The sequence below is a fragment of the Tasmannia lanceolata genome, unplaced genomic scaffold, assembly GCF_043159265.1.
Source record: "Tasmannia lanceolata isolate RefF3 unplaced genomic scaffold, GAP_Taslan_0.1 ptg000008l, whole genome shotgun sequence".
Lineage (NCBI taxonomy): Eukaryota > Viridiplantae > Streptophyta > Magnoliopsida > Canellales > Winteraceae > Tasmannia > Tasmannia lanceolata.
This window is the reverse complement of record NW_027518685.1, coordinates 2,261,170-2,282,595: the sequence shown is the minus strand read 5'-3', so window position 1 is coordinate 2,282,595 and position 21,426 is coordinate 2,261,170. Positions and strand designations below refer to the sequence as shown.

General features: G+C 39.8%; 1 protein-coding gene and 3 pseudogenes across 1 annotated transcript; all 4 read right to left on the bottom strand.

Annotated features, from left to right (window-relative positions):
• Positions 1-2,945: 2,945 nt before the first annotated feature.
• On the bottom strand, positions 2,946-5,491 carry LOC143882538 (G-type lectin S-receptor-like serine/threonine-protein kinase At2g19130). Its single transcript, XM_077386016.1, has 2 exons — positions 5,225-5,491; positions 2,946-5,020 (listed from the first exon to the last, which is right to left on the bottom strand). The coding sequence occupies exons 1-2, from the start codon at positions 5,394-5,396 to the stop codon at positions 3,021-3,023; spliced, it is 2,172 nt and encodes a 723-aa protein (XP_077242131.1). The 5' UTR covers positions 5,397-5,491; the 3' UTR covers positions 2,946-3,020.
• Positions 5,492-8,738: 3,247 nt separating this feature from the next.
• Positions 8,739-11,323, bottom strand: LOC143882537 (G-type lectin S-receptor-like serine/threonine-protein kinase At2g19130 pseudogene; annotated as a pseudogene).
• Positions 10,727-11,215, bottom strand: LOC143885608 (S-locus-specific glycoprotein S13 pseudogene; annotated as a pseudogene).
• Positions 11,324-17,705: 6,382 nt separating the features above from the next.
• Positions 17,706-20,197, bottom strand: LOC143883908 (G-type lectin S-receptor-like serine/threonine-protein kinase At2g19130 pseudogene; annotated as a pseudogene).
• Between the last annotated feature and the right edge of the window lie 1,229 nt (positions 20,198-21,426).

Below are 21,426 nucleotides of genomic sequence, written 5' to 3'. Positions count from 1 at the left end.
AAGCATATCAAATGCAGAAAAAGGGATGCATATTCAAGCATACCTCAAAGAAAAAGGGTTGCATATTCAAGCATACCTCAAAGAGTAGAGATTTGAGAGAAAAATCCGAACCAAATGCTAGGGTTTTGCCGTTTCGCAGATCGAATGTGCAGCTACCGAATCAAATGCACAAAATCCTTCTTTCGCGAATCAAAAGCACAAAGTCCTTCTTAGGCTAGGGTTTTTCCGTTTTGGTCGAGAGAGAGTGGAGATAGAGTAAAGATTTGAGAGAGAAATCCGTCAGCTAGGGTAATGAGTTTATCCCTTTTCAATTTTCAGCGTGTAATAAGTTATTCTTTTGGTCTTTGGTGTTATATTTCCGCCCATTTATTTACTTGGAACCACCCATTTTGGTTGGTCTCTTCTCTTTCCAGTTAAATACATTAGATTTGGGTGTGCCAAGTAAAGAAAATTGATATATATATGATTTATAACAAAAAAATAAAAAAATGGCAAAAATACCATCAGTCCATCGGTTCGGTTCGGTTTTTCTGGTTGAAATTTTTCCTTGACCATGACCGAACCGATCCAAACGGTTTATGGAAAACCGAAACCGTGACCGAACCAATGCCACTAAAAACCGAACCGAACCAAACCGAAAGGCCCGGTTCGGTTCGGTTTATTGGTTTAGGCGGTTAAATGTGCAGCCCTAGTGTTTATTACCAATATTCTCAAATTTCAGCTTGCCAAAGTTTGTGTTCACTCGCCATAAGTGAAGTTTTTATGGAGATGAAAATGTGAAAATGTCTATACAACTTGTCTCAGATGTGTATTACTTGCAAATGTGCAAACGAAAATGGGGGCGCGGTATCTGAGCTCAAGCTCATGTAGAATTTCTGAGGTAGAGTTTTTACATAGGGCATCTCTCATGGCTCATCAAACCCATTCATTCCATAGAACCTGACATAGATAGGTTGTTCCTAAGAAACCATCTCCATAGAGTCATCCTAACTGTTCGATCTGTATGGCACAAAATGGACAATTTTCTAAATGTCCATTTTAAGCCTCCACAAATCAACGTTTACCATGATCCTATGGAGATAATTTCTTAAGGACACCCTATCTATGTTAGGTCCTATAGAATCAATATCTAACATGACCCAAACAACATAGGGACCCACCCTATTTAAAAACTCTAGCTCAGAAAACCTATCTGAGTTTGAGCTCAGAAAACCTATCTGAGTTTGAGCTCAGATACCATATATCTAACGAAAATATGCTTATTACCTAAATTCTCAAAATTCAGCTTATTACTTATATTTGATTCTTTTACTCTTAAGCTATAATGAGAAATGAAAAATGTACAAATAGGGGTGCAAGTTTGGCCCTGTCAGCCCTGACCCACCCTGAGCCCGAACAGGGTCAGGGCTAGATTTTCTAACCCTGAGGGTGGGTCAGGGTTCATATTTTTTTGACCCTGACTCAGGTCGGGCGGGTTTTGGGTTAATGCCTCGGGTATCCTGACCCAGCCTGACCCTGAGTTTTCTATTATAGAATTGAACCATCTGTGCATGTTTCTTCTGCTAATGTTTTCGATTATCTTGGATTGATGTTTCTTTAGATTATTATTATTAATTGTCTCTGTTGCCCGCATGTTGTTGAATTCATATTGTCTTATTTTGTTCCCTTTCTCTGTTTATTGATCATTTTGTTCCATATGATAAGTGGTTGCTTTATTTTTGGCACTCTTAATAGGTATTTGCACTAGGGTCAATTAGGGCCGGGCCTGCCCAATCAGGGCGGGCCAAGGTCAACACAATACCCTGTAGGGTGGGTAATGGGTTGATGTTTTCCGGCCCTGACTCAGGGTCAGGGTGGGTCAGAGCCGAGATAATGGGATCCAGGGTTGGGCAAGGGCTTTGAAAAACCCGACCCTGTTGCAGCCCTATGTACAAATATGTACGTAAGATCACTATGACCTCCATCAAGGCCCATTATAATAGACTAGTCATTAAGATACATGTGGTCTCCATTGTGTTTTTTTGCCATTCAGCCCTCCACCAATTGGGTCTCACTAGTAGACCACTCGTGACCATACTTGTGGGGTGACAAGCCTTATGAGTGTATAATTCTATACTACGTAAGCCCATATACATGTGGGACTCCCTTTTTAATTTACTAGAAATCTAAGGTGTGCCCCTCTAGTTTTATTGGTCATTGGCTTTCAATGTGAGCTTCCAAAGGAAAAAAATTCCTCTCCTAACTTGGCAAACCAAACATTAGAAAAAATGTTCTAGAATATTTTTTCCTTGCCAAAGTTTGGCAAACCAAATAGTAGAAAAATATTTCTTGAAATTGTATAGAAAATTGTGGAAAGGAAAGAAATTTCTGCCTAAAATGTTTTTCTTGCAATGCAATCCAAACAGGGGCCTATCGATGACACTTTTCCATATTCATTTGATTTTTTTATATTTTTTTAAAAATCGTAGCTGGCTTCATTAAATAATAAATAGAGAGGTTACCGTGATGTTCAATAAATAAAAATAGCAATACACGAACCAAGGATAAACATAGACCCGGAAAAACTTACTCCCTCATGGAGGAAGGAAATCAAAGCTAGCAAGGCTACCCTATCAGCATCAACCCGAGCTAATCGATCGACATCAGACTTGGCCGATCTCCAGTGGTTTAAACAAATCAATCGTAGGCCTTGCCTATAGTTCATGTTGAAGAGAGCGAGGGAGGGGAGGCTAAGTATTGGTTGTACAAAAGTGTTGTACCAGAGAGAGAGAGAGAGAGAGAGAGAGGTTGTACAAAAGTGTTGTACCAGATCTGGCTTCAAAACCGGCAAAGGTGGGTGAATTTATCACCACCCTAGATGTATTATTATCACTCAAATGACATACTAGCAAGAAAACAGAGAAATTGAAAGCTAATCTTCCATAAAAGCATGCAAAACATTACTGTGTAGAATATGAAACTCTCATTGAATAGTAATTTTCATAGGAATTGATGGAACATAATAGAATTTCTAATAGCATTTATTCCAAAAAGAACACAAGACTCTCTTGATCTTCTTCAAAGATTTGAAGAGTCCTTGGAATTGGAGGCATATTTACCTGTAAAACTCCCTCAAGAATTTGAACAATTTCCCCCATAGTTGGTCTACAACTCTCATCGTCTTGAATACACCAACAAGCAACTTTACAAACCCTATCAAGTTCTTCTATGCTAGCATTACTCCCCAACCTGTGATCCAACAAGCAAAGAACTTCACCCTCAGTTATTTTCTTCGAAGCTGAACTAGGGAAAAAGCCAACCTTCCCATCTTCAAATTGTTCCAAGTTTCTCTTGCCTGATATTATTTCAAAAAGAACCATTCCGTAGCTATAGACGTCAGCTTTTGATGTGATAGCAAGGCCCAAAATCCATTCTGGTGCGAGATACCCTCTGGTTCCTCTCATGGTGGTCAACACCCGGCTGAACTCCCGGCCAAAGACCTTTGCCAGACCAAAGTCTGCCACCTTGGGGCAAAACGTGTCATCCAAAAGTATGTTTTCTGGCTTTATGTCGCAGTGTATGATGCAATCTCTGCATTTCTCATGGAGATAAGCTAACCCTCTTGCAGTTCCAAGTGCAATTTGGTATCTGGTTGTCCAGTCCAATATATTGGAGTCCCTTTGAAATAGATGCCCGTCTAAAGATCCCTTTAGCATGTATTCATAAACCAGCAGCCTTTTATCATCTTCAGAGCAGAACCCGAGAAGGCGAATGAGATTAACATGCTGAATTATCCCGATCGTGCTCACTTCTGCCCGGAATTGCTTCTCACCTTGTTGAAGGCCTTCGAGTTTTTTTACAGCTATGGATATTGAATCAGGCAAAATCCCTTTAAAGACTGAACCGAAACCGCCTCCCCCTAATATTTCAGAGAAGTTCTTTGTGGCACTCTGTAAATATCTGTAGCTAAATGATATCAGAGAACCTTGAACTGTATTTGATGCTTTAGTCGCATGTCTCTTTCGAATCAGAACCAAAAGAATACTCATTATGACAACAACTATAACCCCCGCAGCTGCACCGATGATCAACCCTGTATTTGCTTTCTTGTTACCTCCAGAAGAACCTGGGAGCTCAGAAGCCGCAAGGCGGAGATAAAGATCTCCACCCTTACCCTCACCAGTAGATAGTTGTCTCAGATTCAAAATGTCTCCCTTCCATATGAAGCACCTACTATTATCATAAGCATAGGCAGTACAAGAACAGTTATTCAAACAAGTTGATCGGCAATCATCATAGCTACCTTCTGTCAAAAGATGTTGATTTACATGCAACGGCATATCATACATCCTAAACTGCATATCACGCATCCTCCAGAAGCCATCGTTTCCACATTGCAAAGGTGTTTTCCTCACACACCCACCAGACCAAGCACGCAAGCTCCAATCTTTTATGGAAGCTGGTTCAAAGCCGTGCAAACATGTACAGAAGGTCACGCCCTGGCCACAGCTACCAAAACGCCCACAAGGAGAATAAACTTCGCATTGATCTCTTGGTTGAGAATAAAATGATTGCCACTGTTTAGTATCCTCCAACCATGTTAATGTCTTCACTTGCCCTGACACACCCATCACAAATCTCGCAGTAATGTTAGGATTACTTACTGAAAAGGTAAAATACTTTACCTTGTCATTTTCGACATAGCTGAAATTGAAGGAAGTTGTTACCCACATTTCAGGAATTCCGCTGTAAGTATGCCCATTCCAATCCCCGCTGCTCCAGTATCTCTCAGATTCATTCCATAGTGAAAAATATTGACTGCTGTTACCTGGGTCTACCTCATGAGAAAAAAGACCAGGAGCTGGATTGTCAGAACTGGTCCACGAAGTAAGAATCTGGTTTTCTCCAGTGATCTTGTTCATCCCCAGCCATCCTCCAGGAAGCCATGAATCAGTTGGGTGATCAAAACTTTGCCAAATCACAGCAGAGGAATTTAACCCATCTCTCAAAACTAGATTCCCATTGTCAAGAAGCACAACAACTGTTCCATTTGAGGTTCTAACGTTAGAATTTGTGGACCAAATGAGGATTTTTGAATAGTTATGGAGGACTAGATTACCATCTTCTGAGATTTTTAGTTCTGAGGAAGTGTCAGGGAGTGGTGTTTTTCTATTTGCTACCCAAACTGCTGTTTTTTCTGAGACTTTTTTGTACCAAATGCCAATGTAATATTTCTGAGAGTTACCTGGAGAGAAGAAACCCAATTCAAACTTGCCATCTTTAGAGACTATGGTCTGGTTTCCAGAGACTGATTGGCCTGGATAGATGGTATCAACTGCAATAGAAACATGGAATTCTGAAGAGAAGGAGGTTAAGAGGAAAACAACAAAGAACCATGGCCTGCATTTCATACCCATTTATGTGGAAATAGTGGCAATAAGCAAGATATTCGAAGAAGAGGAGATGAGGTGTGAGGGTAAGACTGAAAGAAAAACGTTGCACTAGCACCTTAAAAAGAAAAGAAAAAACAGTTTAAATTACCAAAGCAGCCCATGCTATTAACCTCAAGAAGACTTTCAAAACAACCGAATTACTCTTCAAGTCAACGGGAACAAATATAACTCATCCGATGATCCCAATTGTCCGATCAACAGATGGATAACGCTGATTTCTTGTGGGTGGGCCCAACCAATTCTCATTCTGTGCATGTCTTATATTAAGAGCTTCTTCTGATAGTATTACTCCCGTTCATTAAAAAGATAACTTGTGGTGTTAGAAATCAAAATAGCGTGACCGCAGATTCAATGGCTCGGGTGTCCACGATACGGCACCTGTCGCACTCAATTCAGCTGGTTCCTCATTTATTTCAGCCTATGCGAGTGAGACGGGTCAAGTCGGTCTACATCAGTCACTAATGAATTAAATGAATCACAGTAACCTAAAATTTGAGGTGTTAGCTGTTGAATTTCTTGATCAAATTGGGACTTTATTGCCTCTTCCTAGTCTCATTTGATAAGAGCGTTGTTATGACTTCTTCTATCTTCATGGTATCCTTACCAAATAATAACATAGTCACCAGATTTTCATACGAATCAGGAAGTGAAATAAGAAGTAATAGGGTCTTATCTTCTCCCTTCCTCTTTTCATCAACTTTGTGGAGTTGATCCCCAATCCCGTTGAACACAGTAATGTATTCCAGAAGATTTTCACTTTCCTACATCTTCAGCCCGTACAACTGTCGCTTGAGATACAATCGGTTGGCTAAGTTTTTTGACGTGTAAAGCTTTTCCAAATCCTCCCATAATGTAGGGTCTTCTTCCATAACGTTATTTACCGGGCATAGCCGATTTGTACTGACCCCCTTCGACTCAATATCTTCCCACTCGGTATCTGTCATCTTCTCCGCCTTCTCATCACTTTCCTTCAACGCCTTAGCTACGCACTGTTGAACTAGTATGTCCTTCACCCTCATTTGTCATAGAGTGAAACTAGTCTTCTCGTCAACCATGTCGATGCTGAACCGGGTAGAACTCGATTTTACCGCCATCTTAGATCACCCTCGATGCGAAACTCCACCTCGAATGAAAATTACTCGGACAATTTTTCTTCCCTTCTGCGATTGTTGTCACAACTATCAAATCTGAACACCCACGATCACTCCACCTGGCCTCGACGATCGCTACAACCTGAGCTTAGATAAAAACTTGTTGAGAAAATAGAAAATCCGATTTAATCGTGCACAAATAAACGGAAAAGTAAAACAAGAAAAACAAGACACAAGATGCACACCAAGATTTTACGTGGTTCGGCCAAGATGCCTACATCCACAAATTCTAATGATACGAATTTTGTGACAGCCATCATTTCTGTTAGTTGCGTGTTGCTTTTTTTCTTTTTTGTACAATACTGCTGAGGATGTTAGAACAAGGAGCACAGTTGTTTGGTAAATCAGTTGCATGTGAATAATCCCAACTACTATTATCGATGTATTTTTGGAAATCAAATTGTTACAAACTGTCAGTTACTCAATGAATATGTCCATGCTTTTGTAGCATACTTTAATATTGCATTTACAAAGTGTAACAACATGACATTTATTCTTGTTTTTACTTGCTCTTATTTATTCTGGTCCAGCTTAAAATCTGTCTTAATGAGTTAATGGTTACAAATTCAATGATTGATCTGAATAACCCTTGGAAATTAGACCTGGCAAACGGGTGGGTCGGGCCGGGTCAACCCGCGGGTGATGCGGGTGCGGGTCCACGGGTTGGGTGAGAAAATGACCCGCATTTTGGCGGGTCAAAATTTACGTGACCCGCGCGGCCCGCGGTGGGCCGGGTCAACCCGCGGGTCACCCGCAAATATGCTGCAAATATCGGATTGTAATAATTATTTTGATTTGACAGCCTCTATTTTTCCCGTAATTGTCGTAATTGTCATAACCTCGATATGTGATTTGGTATTTTGTTTGTAATTTTAAAATTTTATAACCCTTTCTAGGTAATTTTTCATTCAAAACTTTATAATTTAGCTAGTAATGATTACTTTTTTATATTTTCTAGGAACATTTTAGCAACATTTGGATGCGCGCATCTCTGCATACACAAAGGCCACTTGCCGAGAAATTGCCAAAGGAGAAGCTTGATAGCAAATTCTAATAAAATAAAAACCACATTTAAATGTTATCAACACTACTGGGCACTCTCACTTTATGTATGGCCCACACCATAGGATGATCCAAACCGTCCATTAGTTGGGCCATAGCCTAAATAGGTTATGCTCCAAAAATCATTTCCATAGGATGATCCTATCCCTCCAATCTGAATGGTAGAGGGTTGATCCTAACCCTCTATAGATCGGAGGGTTAGAATCAACCGATGGAAATAATTTTGGGGCATAACCTATTTAGGGTATGGCCCATCTAATGGACGGTTTGGAACTTTGGATAATTTTGGGGCATAACCTATTTAGGGTATGGCCCATCTAATGGACGGTTTGGAACTTTGGATAATCCTACGGTGCAGGACATACCGTACTTTTTATAAAGTGAGGAGTTACTCATAAAAAACAAACAGCAGTGATGTTAACATTCTCAAAAAAATTAAAAAATACTGTAAAAATGCGGGTGCCCGCGGGTTGACCCGACCCGACCCGTGTTTTTGCGGGTTGGGTCACCCGCGGGTTGGTTTTTGACGGGTCACGGAAACTTAGACCCGTGCCCGCAAATTTGCGGGTGGGCCGGGTCGACCCGCGGGCACGGGTCACTTTTGCCAGGTCTATTGGAAATAATGTTCATGGCTGATGCTTAGGCTTGTGTTCTGCATGCAAATATCTTGAATTGATACTGGTATTGTGGTTTTGGGCAGTATGGTCGTGCATCTAAATTGGATTTGCATCAAGTCCAATGAGTCTTTGACGGTGCAGTTCCAATAGAATATTTCATTTAGAATCATGTATGTTTCAGAGAAAACAGTTACATAGTTTGCGAATGTATATTGCACATTTTAAATTGTCGACATCAACCAATGTTACAGGTTTGCTATCATATATTTAACCAGACTCACATAGTCATATGTTAACTATATTATTTACTGTATATGATTTCTACAGTTCAAAATATAATTCAATTTCTGTATTCAATAATAAAATCATGTATAAGACAGGTTGTTTAGTTGTCAGAGAAATTCAAACAAGAGATCAAGATGATATATTATTATCACTCAAATGTCATACGGTCATACCCAGCAATAAAACAGAGAAATTGAAAGCTCATCTTCCATACACACATGCAAAACATTGCTGTGTAGAACATGAAGCTCTCATGGAGTTGTAATTTTCATAGGAATTCGAGGAACAGAAATAGAATTTCTAATAGCTTTTATTCCAATAAGAACACAAGACTCTCTTGATTTTCTTCAAAGATTTGAAGAGTCCTTGGAATTGGAGGCATATTTACCTCTAAAACTCCCTCAAGAATTTGAACAATCTCCCCCATGGATGGCCTACAATTCTCATTGTCTTGAATGCACCAACAAGCAACTCTACAAGCCCTATCAAGTTCTTCTATGTTAGCATTACTCCCCAACCTGTAATCCAACAAGCAAAGAACTTCACCTTCTGTCATTTTCTTGGAAGCCCAATTGGGGAAAAAGCAAACCTTTCCATCTTCAAATGGTTCGAAGTTTCTCTTGCCTGATATCATTTCAAAAAGCAGCATTCCATAGCTATAAACATCAGCTTTCGATGTTATAGGTAGGCCAAAAACCCATTCGGGTGCGAGATACCCTCTGGTACCTCTCATGGTTGTCAACACCCGGCTGAACTCCTGGGCAAAGACCTTTGCCAGCCCAAAGTCTGCCAGCTTGGGGCAAAATGTGTCATCCAAAAGTATGTTTTCCGGCTTTATGTCGCAGTGTATGATGCAATCTCTGCATTTCTCATGGAGATAAGCTAACCCTCGTGCAATTCCAAGTGTAATTTGGTATCTGGTTGTCCAGTCCAATATGTTGGAGTCTCTTTGAAATAGATGCCCATCTAAAGAACCCTTTGGCACGTATTCGTAAACCAACAACCTTTTATCACCTTCAGAGCATAACCCAAGAAGGCGAACGAGATTAACATGTTGAATTGTGCCAATCGTGCTCACTTCTGCTCGGAATTGCTTCTCACCTTGTTGAAGGCCTTCAAGCTTTTTTACGGCTATGACGGTTGAATCAGGCAAAATTCCTTTAAAAACTGTACCGAAACCGCCTCTCCCTATTTTTTCAGAGAAGTTCTTGGTAGCACTCTGTAAATATCTGTAGCTAAATGGTACCAAAAATCCCTCGAGTGCATTTGATACTCTAGTCATCCTTCTCCTTGGACATCCCCAAATCCCAACGAAAAGAATACCCATTATGACAACTATAACCCCTGCAGCTACACCTACAATCAAACCAGTATTTGCTTTCTTCTTACCTCCACAATCCTGCAGCTCAGAAGCCGCAAGGCGAATATAAAGATCTCCTCCATTACGATCACCAGCAGATAGTTGCCTTACATACGTAAGGTCTCCATTCCATATCAAGCAGCCACTACTATCATAAGCATAGGCAGTACAGTCACGGTTCTTCAAGCAAGCTGATTGGCAATCATCAATGCTTCCAATTGTCAAAGGATGTTGATATGTGGGCAACTCCACATGCATATCATGCATCCTCCAGAAGACACCTGTATCTTCTCCATTAAAATCGATGTAATCACTGCATTGCGAAGGTGTTTTCCTCACACATCCAGCAGACCAATCTCTCAAATGCCAATCTATCACAGAAGCTGGTTCAAAACCGTGCAAACATGTGCAGGAGAAGGGCGAGCTCTGGATGCAGCTACCAAAAGCCCCACAAAAAGAATAAAGAGCGCATGGGTCTCCTGGTTGATACCAAATTAATTTCCACTCATTGATCCATGTAAATAGCTTGATTTGCCCTGACACATCTATCACAAATTTATCAATACCACCATATTTAACAGAGTAGGTGAAGTACTTTACCTTGTCGTCGTCAACAAAGTTGAAATTCAAGCCTGATCTTGTTTTAATCCCATTCCAATCCCCGCTGCTCCAGTAGCGTTCAGATCCATTCCGTATTGTAAAATTCTGACTGCTGTTGCTTGGGTCTATCTCAAGAGAAAAAGGACCAGGTGCTGGATCGTAGAAACTGGTCCATGAAGTGAGAATTAGGTTTTCTCCAGTGATCTTGTTCAGTCCCAGTCATCCTCCAGGAAGCAATGTATCAGTTGGGTGATCGAAACTCTGCCAAATCACAACAGAGGAATTCGACCTGTCTCTCAAAACTAAATTCCCATTGTCAAGAAGCACAGCAACTGTTCCATTTGAGGATTTAACTGTTGAATCTGTGGACCAAATGATGTTTAACTGGTTACGGAGGAGGACAAGATTGCCATCTTTTGAGATTTTTAGTTGTGACGAGGTGTCAGGGAGGGGTCTTTCTCTATTTGCTACCCAAACTGTTGTTTTTTCCCCGTCTTGTTTGTACCAGATGCCAATGTAATTTTTCTGAGAGTTATAAAGAGAGAAGAAACCCAATTCAAACTTGCCATCTTTGGAGATTATGGTCCGGTCTCCAGAGAGTGATTTGCCTGGAGAGATGGTATCAACTGCAATAGAAAGATGGAATTCTGAAGAGGAGGCAAAGAGTAAAATAGCAAAGAAGAAGCATGGCCTGCATCTGATACCCATCTGTGCAGAAACAGGGGCAATATGCAAGATATTCGAGGAAGAGGAGATGAGGTGTGAGTGTATGCTTGAAAGAAAGACGTTGCACCTTAAAAAAAAATAAAAATCCGAGTTGAAGTTACCAAAGGAGCTCTTGATTGTAACCTCAAGAAGACTTTTAACATTGTCCAAAACGTCTGAAATACTCTTAAATTGGAAGGATATAGGACTCATCGGTTTGACTTTAATTTGTCATCTTATATTGAGAGCTTCTAATACTATCATGCTTGGTGCTTTATGTTAAAGTATAAAAGATTAAATACTGCCTTTCTCCAAAAGCTTGAGCTATTGGAGAAGTTGGTAAGTTAACATGGTATCAAAGCAAATGCCTGGGTTCAAACCTCCTTGGTAGCAAAATCCACATGCAATGGCTAAACCTAAAAGTTGGGCCACATGTGCCACGTGTAGGCCAGCCCCAGAAAGTGGGGCCACACGTGAGGGGGAGTGTTAAAGTATAAAAGATTAAATACTGCCTTTCTCCAAAAGCTTGAGCTATTGGAGAAGTTGGTAAGTTAACACTTTATTATGTACGTAGGCAACACGACCACAAATCTTGTATAAGATTGCAGATTCCATGGTCCATGTGTTGACTCTGACTCCGATTGGGATTATATTGCCATCGGTTAGACGTTTTTTAATTAACGCCATGCTATTTTAGCTAATATTTTGGGGCTACTGATATTCGCATGTCCATGTTTTGATTGGATTTATTTTTGTTAATTTTGAATAAACCTCAACAAGGTGCCTTACCCAACAATTAGAATAAACCTCAACAAGGTGCCTTACTCACCTTGTTAATTTTTGTTTTACAAATTTGCTACGGTTTCTCTTTAAATTTATAACTACTCTCCAGTAATTTTGAAATAATCACGGTGGCATCAATCAATTTTCCGGTTATTGAAACTGGAATGGGAATTGGCTTGAAAGCCCTCTATTTTTTGTTTATTAGATTTATTCTAATTGTTCAACATGCCCTCTTTTTTAAGCGGAACTGATTTTTTTTCCTCATCCCACGTAATTCACAATGCCCAACAAAAAAATGAATTTTGGGAGGGCCTTTAAAATGGATGGCTTGGATCACCCAAACAATGTGGGCCCCCACTGTATTTTAAGCTAGTGTGTAGGAAATGTTCTCTCATATTATATATATATAAGCAACAACACGTCGTCAACACCTCCATTGCCTTATGGATTTTTCAAGAGGATGGTGTTCTCTCTCCCAAGGTGTATATATATATATAGAGAGAGAGGAAACTGTTGGTGAGCTTAAGCTCACCAAACTTATGGTGAGCTAGCTTGCCCAATCACATGGGGGCCCACTTTGTTAGGATGATCCAAAGCATTCATTTGAAAGTCCATAAGGCAATGGAGGTTAGCTCACGAACTGCGGCCCCATTATATATATATATATATATATATATATATATATATATATATATATATATATATATGAGGAAACTGTTGGTGAGCTTAAGCTCACCAAACTTATGGTGAGCTAGCTTGCCCAATCACATGGGTCCCACATTTTGGGGAGTGATCCAAACCATTCATTTGCAAGGCCTTATCATAGATAGGGGGTGTACCAAAAATCAGCTCCATAGGATCATCCTAACCCCTCCATTTGTGGAGGACAAAAATGGGGCAGATTTGTGTCTGTCCATTTTGTCCTCCACAAATGGAGGGGTTAAGATGATCCTATGGAGCTGATTTTTGGTACACCCCCCATCTATGTAAGGGACTTTCAAATGAATGCTTTGGATCATCCTAACAAAGTGGGCCCCCATGTGATTGGGCAAGCTAGCTCACCATAAGTTTGGTGAGCTTAAGCTCACCAACAGTTTCCTCATATATATATATATATATATATATATAATGGGGCCGCAGTTCGTGAGCTAGAGCTCAGCTTGCGCTAGAGCTTACAAACCATGTATATATATAACGAACATAATCCGAGCTTTAAAGCTCAGCTCGACTTTATGAACAGAGCCTAAAAAGTTCACGAGCTTGTCCAAGCCGAACTATACAAAGCACGAGGTTGGCTCGATTATTTGACGAGCCTAATTTTTGGGCTCGGGTTCAGTTAATTTAGTAAACGAAATGAAACGAACAAGTCCGAGCCGAGCTTTTAGTGAGCCGAACCGAAACATGTTCGTGATCCGGCTCGGTTCATTTGCAGCCCTAGGCATGACTAAAAAGCAAAGACATTGCACCTTAGAAAAGAGTCTGTTCAGTTGTAGACTTTTCAAAATTAAATTGGAAAATAATACTACTCCCGCGAGATGCGTTAGCAAAAGAAGCTCGTGAGAAGCCTAATCTGGGCCCACCTCACGTACATCATATTCTCATGTCCAGACCCTTTATTTTGTAGGCCCTATCGTGAAGATAGCATTGACACACACTCGCACTCATATGATCCAAACTGTGCCATCGATGGTCTTTCCAAATATCAGATTTGCATATTCTACGGTCCGCGTGTAGACTAGACTCAATTCAGCATGTGCGTCAAATACAGCGGGTGCGTCGTATTTTCATAGTGTTGAGGGCCCACATGTGACATCACATGTTGGAAACTTGGAACTTGTATAATGGTAGGCTCCACTGGAGATTACCTAGAAAAGTTCAGGGAAATGATAAATTCACTACTTTTATTTTACATGGGACAGCCAATCTCTTTGTAAGTGGCAATCAGGCCCATAGAATCCTTCCCACATGAAGTAAATCAGCCCCTCCGCAGTCATGGATACACCTGGCTATCCCAGGTAAAAAATGGGTGGATATATCATATATCACTTCACAGAGTTTCAGATGAGCGTCTCACCCTAAAAATGGGGTGGGGATACCCTATGTCATCCAAAAAAAGAAAAAGAAAAGAAACAACGTAAATTGTGAGATGCTAGGGAGTTGCGCGCGTGCACGGATGGAAGCTTTTCTTTCACAAAGTGACGGTGGTTAATGAAACAGAGGCAAAACTACAAGCAGACAAAGCTAGATTAGAAATCTACCTCCTATCCTTGGATTTCTAAAATCTAGATTAAGACTTATCACTCGCTGAACACAATTCAATTTCTCGCGACGGCTCCTCGCTCATGCTTGACTCCAGGTACTCTTCTTCTTCTTCGTCTTTAGTCTAGGGTGTATTTGTTCATTTCTTGGTTTTCCTCTTTAGTCTAGGGTGTATTTGTTCATTTCTTGGTGTTTTCCTTACTCGCTTGTTCGTTTTGTAAAATTAGGATTTTCACTAATTTCTGATAATTAGAATTAACAATGACTAATGCTTAAATAAATCACTTACAAATAAATATAGCAAGTCATAAAGATAAGATTTGAAAAGATTTGGAAAGATAATCCTAATCTAATCTAGTTAGCCTACCTTCCTCATCCAACAACTAATCCAACGGTGATATCTACACCAAATCCAACTGTTAGAACTCAAATATTCTAACACATTTGTTGGGGGTTTTTGGTCTTATTGATTTAGATCTAATATTGTCTCAAAAAATGCAGAAAGGTACATTCGTGGGTTTTCATTCTTCTTCTGTTTTCATGGGTGTTTTTTTTTTTTTGTCTTCTTAATGTTGATCTTATGGCGTAGCCGAAGCGTGAAGAACGAGTCAAGGGTTAATTGCCGTTGACCTCAGATCGAATAAACCTTCGAATCCACAGAGGGTGCTCTTTGAATTCACAAAGAACAAGTTCTTTGAATCCACAAAGAATAAAATAAACCAAATTTCTCACTAAGAAGAAAGGAGAAGAATTCTTTATTTCAATAAACAGGCATAATCATCCCTTGTGCATTCACGTAATTGATTTTATAGGAGAGAGGAGAGAACTCCTACTACACTTAAAAATTTAGGGAAAAATAAACTAGCTAAAGAAAAGGCAGCATGCTTTGTTGGTCTAAAACAAGTAAATAGCAAGAATATATTAAAAAAAAGTAACATAACCCCTACTACAAGAAAGAAAGTAAAAAGTAGATATGGACTCTTTCTAAAAAAAGTATATATTTAGAGATGTGTTTCATCGTAATTAGAGGAAAATTGGACTTTTGGATTTTCCTCTTTTTCAAATCAGTTTCTTTTCTCAAATCGGTATCTTTAGCAACAAGGAAAGTGGGAGATGTGGCTACGTCAGTCCCCTCCACTTGAAGAGAACTCGACTTCGAGTTCATTGTTAACGTCGTCATATCATTCCAACTTTAAATACTTTGTCACGTCGACGCTTGGCTTGTTGAACATTGTACTTTGCATTAGCTTCAATTTATTTCTTTTTTCTTTTTTTGGACCCCTTTATGTATTTCCTTTTTCCTCTCCCTCTTGGATTTGGCAAATGACTCTTTTACCGTCAAACATGACTGCCCCTCCACTTGAGAAGCTTTGGGGTCCTTCTCATCCGTCGAAGGTTGAAGGGCATAACTCTTATTGTTATGGCGAACAACGAAGACATTCTCCCTTCCCTTGTGAATTGAATCCCTGTCAAATTGCCAAGGCCTCCCCGACAAAAGATGACCATGCACTTGCACTTGAAGAGATTGTTGTGTTGCGTGAATTCCTCTACTTTTGATCTGCGCATAACACAATGCATCACCAAGGATTGTCGAGGAGCACAAGTAATAGGAATGGGATCGTCCTTATTTTCTTCCTCTTCATGCCCCTCATAATTTTCTTCATGTTCAACATAACTTGGCTAGGGGGTTCTCGGCTTGGGGTAGGAGTGTGTACCTCCTCCATACTACCACATATCTCTTTCAAATTGACGAAGTTCCGGACTTAGTATTTCGATTATACCAGCAACGGAGGAGACACGGAGACAAACAGATGAATTCGATCTAGATGGAAGAACAAATTCTTTGATCCAGTTGCCCGCCAGTCCGACGATACAGATGATCCACAGATGTTGCAAACATTTTCCAGATGCTCGACGGGCCCATATTTCAGAGAAGATTTAGATGTTAATCGAGCCATTTTTCTTTCATAATTTTTTTAGACCTTTCTTCTAGTTATCAGGTTTTAAATCAGTCTTTTATGAGTCTTTTTAAGTTATAGGGGGTAATAAGGTCTGTTTACATCAACATGGCTAAAGTTTCTTGAGTTATTACTACTGTAAATAGGCCCCGTACACGTATTATGAAAGTTTAAGTGGGACCAATTCTTTAAGTCCTTAGAAAGGGTAGTTTAATTCTCGGGGTTTTCTTTGATATGAATAGTTTATGTTGGGTTTGTAAAGGAGAACACCACATTGATTTGCTATTTGATATTGAGAGCTTCTTAGAGAGAAGACTTCTTATCTTCTTCTTCTCTTGACATAGTTTATACTCGCGGAATCGAAGACCTAGCGATGTAGGGTGGAGCTTTGATACCATAAAATGATGTAGGTAAAATGGCGTGGTAGAAAAATTCACAAAGAAATCTAATGGTAGGGGCTGCTTCGATTGGTTTTCTAGCTCTTGGTGATTTCATTGGCTTTAAGACTCAAGAGATCATATGGTAGGAATAAATTCTAAGAGGTATTAACACAAACAGTATCTGAGCTGGCTGTTGAGACTACCATGCCTTGATCAATTTGCATAGGTAGTATTAGCTTTACAAGGGATTAATAACCCAACACCATTTCAGTAATGATTCATGGCTGAAGACTCTCCTCTGTAACGTTTCTGAACCCAAAGATTGTGGGTGAAATGGCCAAAGCCCAAATGTGGTGCATGTATTATGTATAAATTGCATGCAAAATGTCGTGCATATATTATGTATAAATATTTATATGAATTACATGCGAAATTTGGTATGTACTAAATTACCAAAAGTGCATATCACTAAGTGTTCGATGTTTTTAAATTATCATGGGTGGTTAGTCTTGCTTATGTGATGATTTCTAAAAGTGTATTTGTGTTTGTTCTAGCATTTTCTGAAGTTTAATCCTTCAATTCTATCATTTATATATGTATCCATATGTTTCTTTGATTTTACAGGATTTTCCACCGAATTTCAACCTAAACCGAAACGTTTCCATTTCCATGTGATCGAAATCAAAATCGAAACCGAAATTTAAAACCTTGGTCATCACCAACCCCTCCAAAGGTCGTAGTTAGAGATGAACATGAAGCTTGGGATAATCTTAGCCCATGATATAGTTAATGCAATTACCTTTGTGTTCAATGCTTCCAACCCCTCCAAATTCATTTGACATACGCTTGCAGGATTTTCCTTCACCAATTATCTAGCAGTTTAACACCATTTGATTACTAACGTCTAATTCTCGGCCTTTTGTGGAAGTTTGGGATTTTATAGACCCTTGTATCTAGTGATTCATGGGAGAACTTTTCATCCAACATATGTTTGTAATCAGTGGTGAATGCAACAAAAAGTAGGATTACAAAAGTAGGAGAAAAAAAGAAAAAAAGAAAAAAAAGGATTATAGACTACACTCAATAGTTATTTGTCAGACAACGAAAAAAATATGCTGGAGAAAAAAACCTCCATGCTTCATTTCAGAGAAATTCAAATATGAGATCAAGACGATAGATATATTATTCTCACTCAAATGTCACACCCGGCAACAAAAGAAAGAAATTGAAAGCTCATCATCCATGCACGCACGAACAGTAAAAAAAATCATCCATACACGCATGCAAAACATTGCTGTGTAGAACATGAAGCTCTCTTGGAGTTGTAATTTCCATAGGAATTCAAGGAACAGACGTACAATTTCTAACAATAAGAACACATCATTTACTCTAATAAGAACACAAGACTCTCCTCTTTTTCTTCAAAGATTTGAAGAGTCCTTGGAATTGGAGGGCATGTTTACCTCTAAAGCTCCCTCAAGAATTTGAACAATCTCCCCCATGGATGGCCTACAATTCTCATCGTCTTGAATGCACCAACAAGCAACTCTACAATTCCTATTAAGTTCTTCTATGTTAGCATTACTCCCCAACTTGTAATCCAACAAGCATAGAACTTCACCTTCTGTTATTTTCTTCGAAGCCCAACTTGGGAAAAAGCCAACCTTGCCATCATCAAATAGTTGTAAGTTTCTCTTGCCTGATATTATTTCAAAAAGCAGCATTCCATAGCTATAAACGTCAGCTTTCGATGTGATAGCTAGGCCAAAAACCCATTCCGGTTCGAGATACCCCCTAGTTTCTCTCATGGTTGTGAACACCCGGCTGAAGTCTCGACCAATGACCTTTGCCAGACCAAAGTCTGCCACCTTGGGGCAAAATGTGTCATCCAAAAGTATATTTTCTGGCTTTGTGTCAAAATGTACGATGCAATCTCTGCATTTCTCATGGAGATAAGCTAACCCTCTTGCAGTTCCAAGTGCAATTTGGTATCTGGTTGTCCAGTCCCTTTGAAACAAATGCCCATCTAAAGAACCTTCTGGCATGTATTCGTAAACCAGCAGCCTTTTATCACCTTCAGAGCAGAACCCAAGAAGGCGAATGAGATTAACATGCTGAATTGTCCCAATTGTGCTCACTTCTGCTCGGAATTGCTTCTCACCCTGTCAAAGGCCTTCGAGCTTTTTTACAGCTAGGGAGGTTGAATCAGGCAAAATTCCTTTAAAAACTGCACCGAAACCTCCTCCCCCTAATTTTTCAGAGAAGTTCTTGGTGGCACTCTTTAAATCTTTATAGCTAAATGGTATCAATAACGCCTCATCTACATTTGATACTCTAGACACCCTTCTCCTCGAAGATTCCCAAATTAGAACCAAAACAATACCCATTATGACAACTATAACCCCTGCAGTTGCAGTTGCACCTATAATCAACCTAACGTTTGATTTCTTCTTACCTCGTGAAGAACCCGGCAGCTTAAAAGCTGAACCCAGCAGCTCAGAAGCTGCAAGGCGAAGATAAAGATCTGCTCCCTTAACTTCACCAATAGATAGTTGTCTCAGATTCAAAATGGGTCCATTCCATATCAAGCATCTACTATTACCATAAGCATAGGCAGTACAAAAACAATTATTCAAGCAAGTTGAGTGGCAGTCATCAGCGCTTTCAACTGTCAAAAGATGTTGATTTACAGGCAACGGCGTATCATACATCCTCAACTGCAAATCATGCATCCTCCAGAAGCCATCATTTCCACATTGCAAAGGTGTGTTCCTCACACACCCACCAGACCAAGCCCTCAAACTCCAATCTTTTGCAGAAGCTGGTTGAAAACCATGCGAACATGTACAGAAGGGCAAGCTCCGGCTGCTGATACCAAAAGGCCCACAAAAAGAATAAACATCACATGGGTCTCGTGGTTGAGACCAAGATAACCACTCTTTAAACTCCTCTGACCAAATAAATTGGTTGATATAACCTGACACATCCATCTCAAATCTCGTAGTTGTTTTATGATCATAAGTAGAGTTGGTGATATACTTTACTTTGTCATCATCGACAATGCTGAAACTGTAGTTATAGCTTAAAAACATTATGGGGAATCCGCTGAAAGAATTGCCATTCCATTACCCACTGCTCCAGTACCTCTCAGATCCGTTCCATAGCATAAATAACTGATTGCTGTTGTCTGGGTCTCTCTCAATTGAAAAAGGCCCAGGAGCTGGATTATCAGAACTGGTCCATGAAGTGAGAAACTGTTTTTCTCCAGTGATCTTGGTCAGTCCCAGCCGTCCTCCAGGAAGCCATGTATGAGTTGGGTGATCAAAACTCTGCCAAATCACAGCAGAGGAATTCCGTTCTCTCAAGACTAGATTCCCACTGTCAAGAAGCACAGCGACTGTTCCATTTGAGGCTTTATGGTTGAATTTGTCGACCAAATGAGGATTTTTGAATGGATATGAGAACCAGATTGCCGTCTTCTAAGATTTTTAGTTGTGATGAAGTGTCAGGGAGGGGTGTTTCTCTATTTGCGACCCAAACTGCTGCTGCTTGTTTTGATGCTTCTTTCCACCAGATTCCAAGGTAATATTTCTGAGAGTTTCGTGGAGAGAAGAGACCCAATTCAAACTTGCCTTCTTTAGATGTTATGGTCTGGTATCCAGAGAGTGATTGGCCTAGAGAGATGGTATCATCTGTCATGGAAAGATTGGTTTTTGATGATGAGGAGGCGAAGTGAATAACAGCAAGACAGAACAACAGCCTGCATCTGATACTCATCTCTACACAAACTGTACCTACAGTATAAGAGATGAGTCGTGACTGAAAAGCAAGACGTTGCACTCATCTGACGACCCAAATTGTGATAATGCAATGCTCCTTCTGTGTGTGTTTTACAGCAAGAGCTTCTCGTAGAATCATTCCCAACATATTAAAGAAGGTCAAGTGAGGTGTTAGATGAGATTTGCTAGGCAATCTCACCGAAAGCCATTTCACGGATGGTTTTTGCATGTGATAACAGCCCCACAGGTCGACCTTTTGGCAGATTTTGTCTCATTAATTCAATTCGTCTCAGGTCGTTATTCTATCATGCAAAAGCCAGCCGCAAAATGGCTTTATGACAAATTGCCTAGAAATAGTAATGTCAGTGTTAGAAACATAGCAAAACATGCTTCGGCAAAAAACGAGACGGCTAATTTTTGTTTTTTATATAGGTAAGCTGGGGTTTGGCGGGGACCCCTGCTGGCTAAAATTTGAGTTTAATACGGTGTTGGATCAAAAGACATAGTAAAAGAAGCGGAAACCCAAGAAAATGAGTTTAAAGTTTTGTTATTTACAAAATATGGTCGGGGTAAAATTGGAAAGTTGGCCAGATATATAAAACGTTTTAAATGTTTACCTCGAAAAACAGAGTTTTTTTTTCACTAGTAAAAGTGCACGTGCAACACGTGCAACTGACTGAGGCATTTTACTACATAAAAGTGAAAAATACATGTTGAAATAGACACATACATAAGATGTTGCTGCAACTACGCAAAAACAAAAACTCCACATTTGGGCTACAAAAATTTGTACAAGCCTAAAGTACATAAGCAACCTTTCAAGATAAAACATCGAAGAAATATAGGATTCAATAACAGGTGCCTCTAACGGACCCAGGGCATTCCTAGCTGCTGGCATGTCAGCAGAGCATAAGGCATGGGCTAGCGCTTGACATCTCTAGATAGTCACTGGTATTTATAAATGACAGGACTAATTAGAAGAATACAGCTTATAAGACACATTATGAATATTTTCCATGCACTCCAAAATAGAGAGGCTAAACCTCCAAATATAT

Coding starts and splice junctions, on each gene's coding strand:
- LOC143882538 (XM_077386016.1), bottom strand. CDS start 5,396: ATGGGTATGAAATGCAGGCCATGGTTCTTTGTTGTTTTCCTCTTAACC. Junction 5,021..5,224: donor ATTGGGTTTCTTCTCTCCAG/GTAACTCTCAGA, acceptor CAAATGGAACAG/TTGTTGTGCTTCTTGACAAT.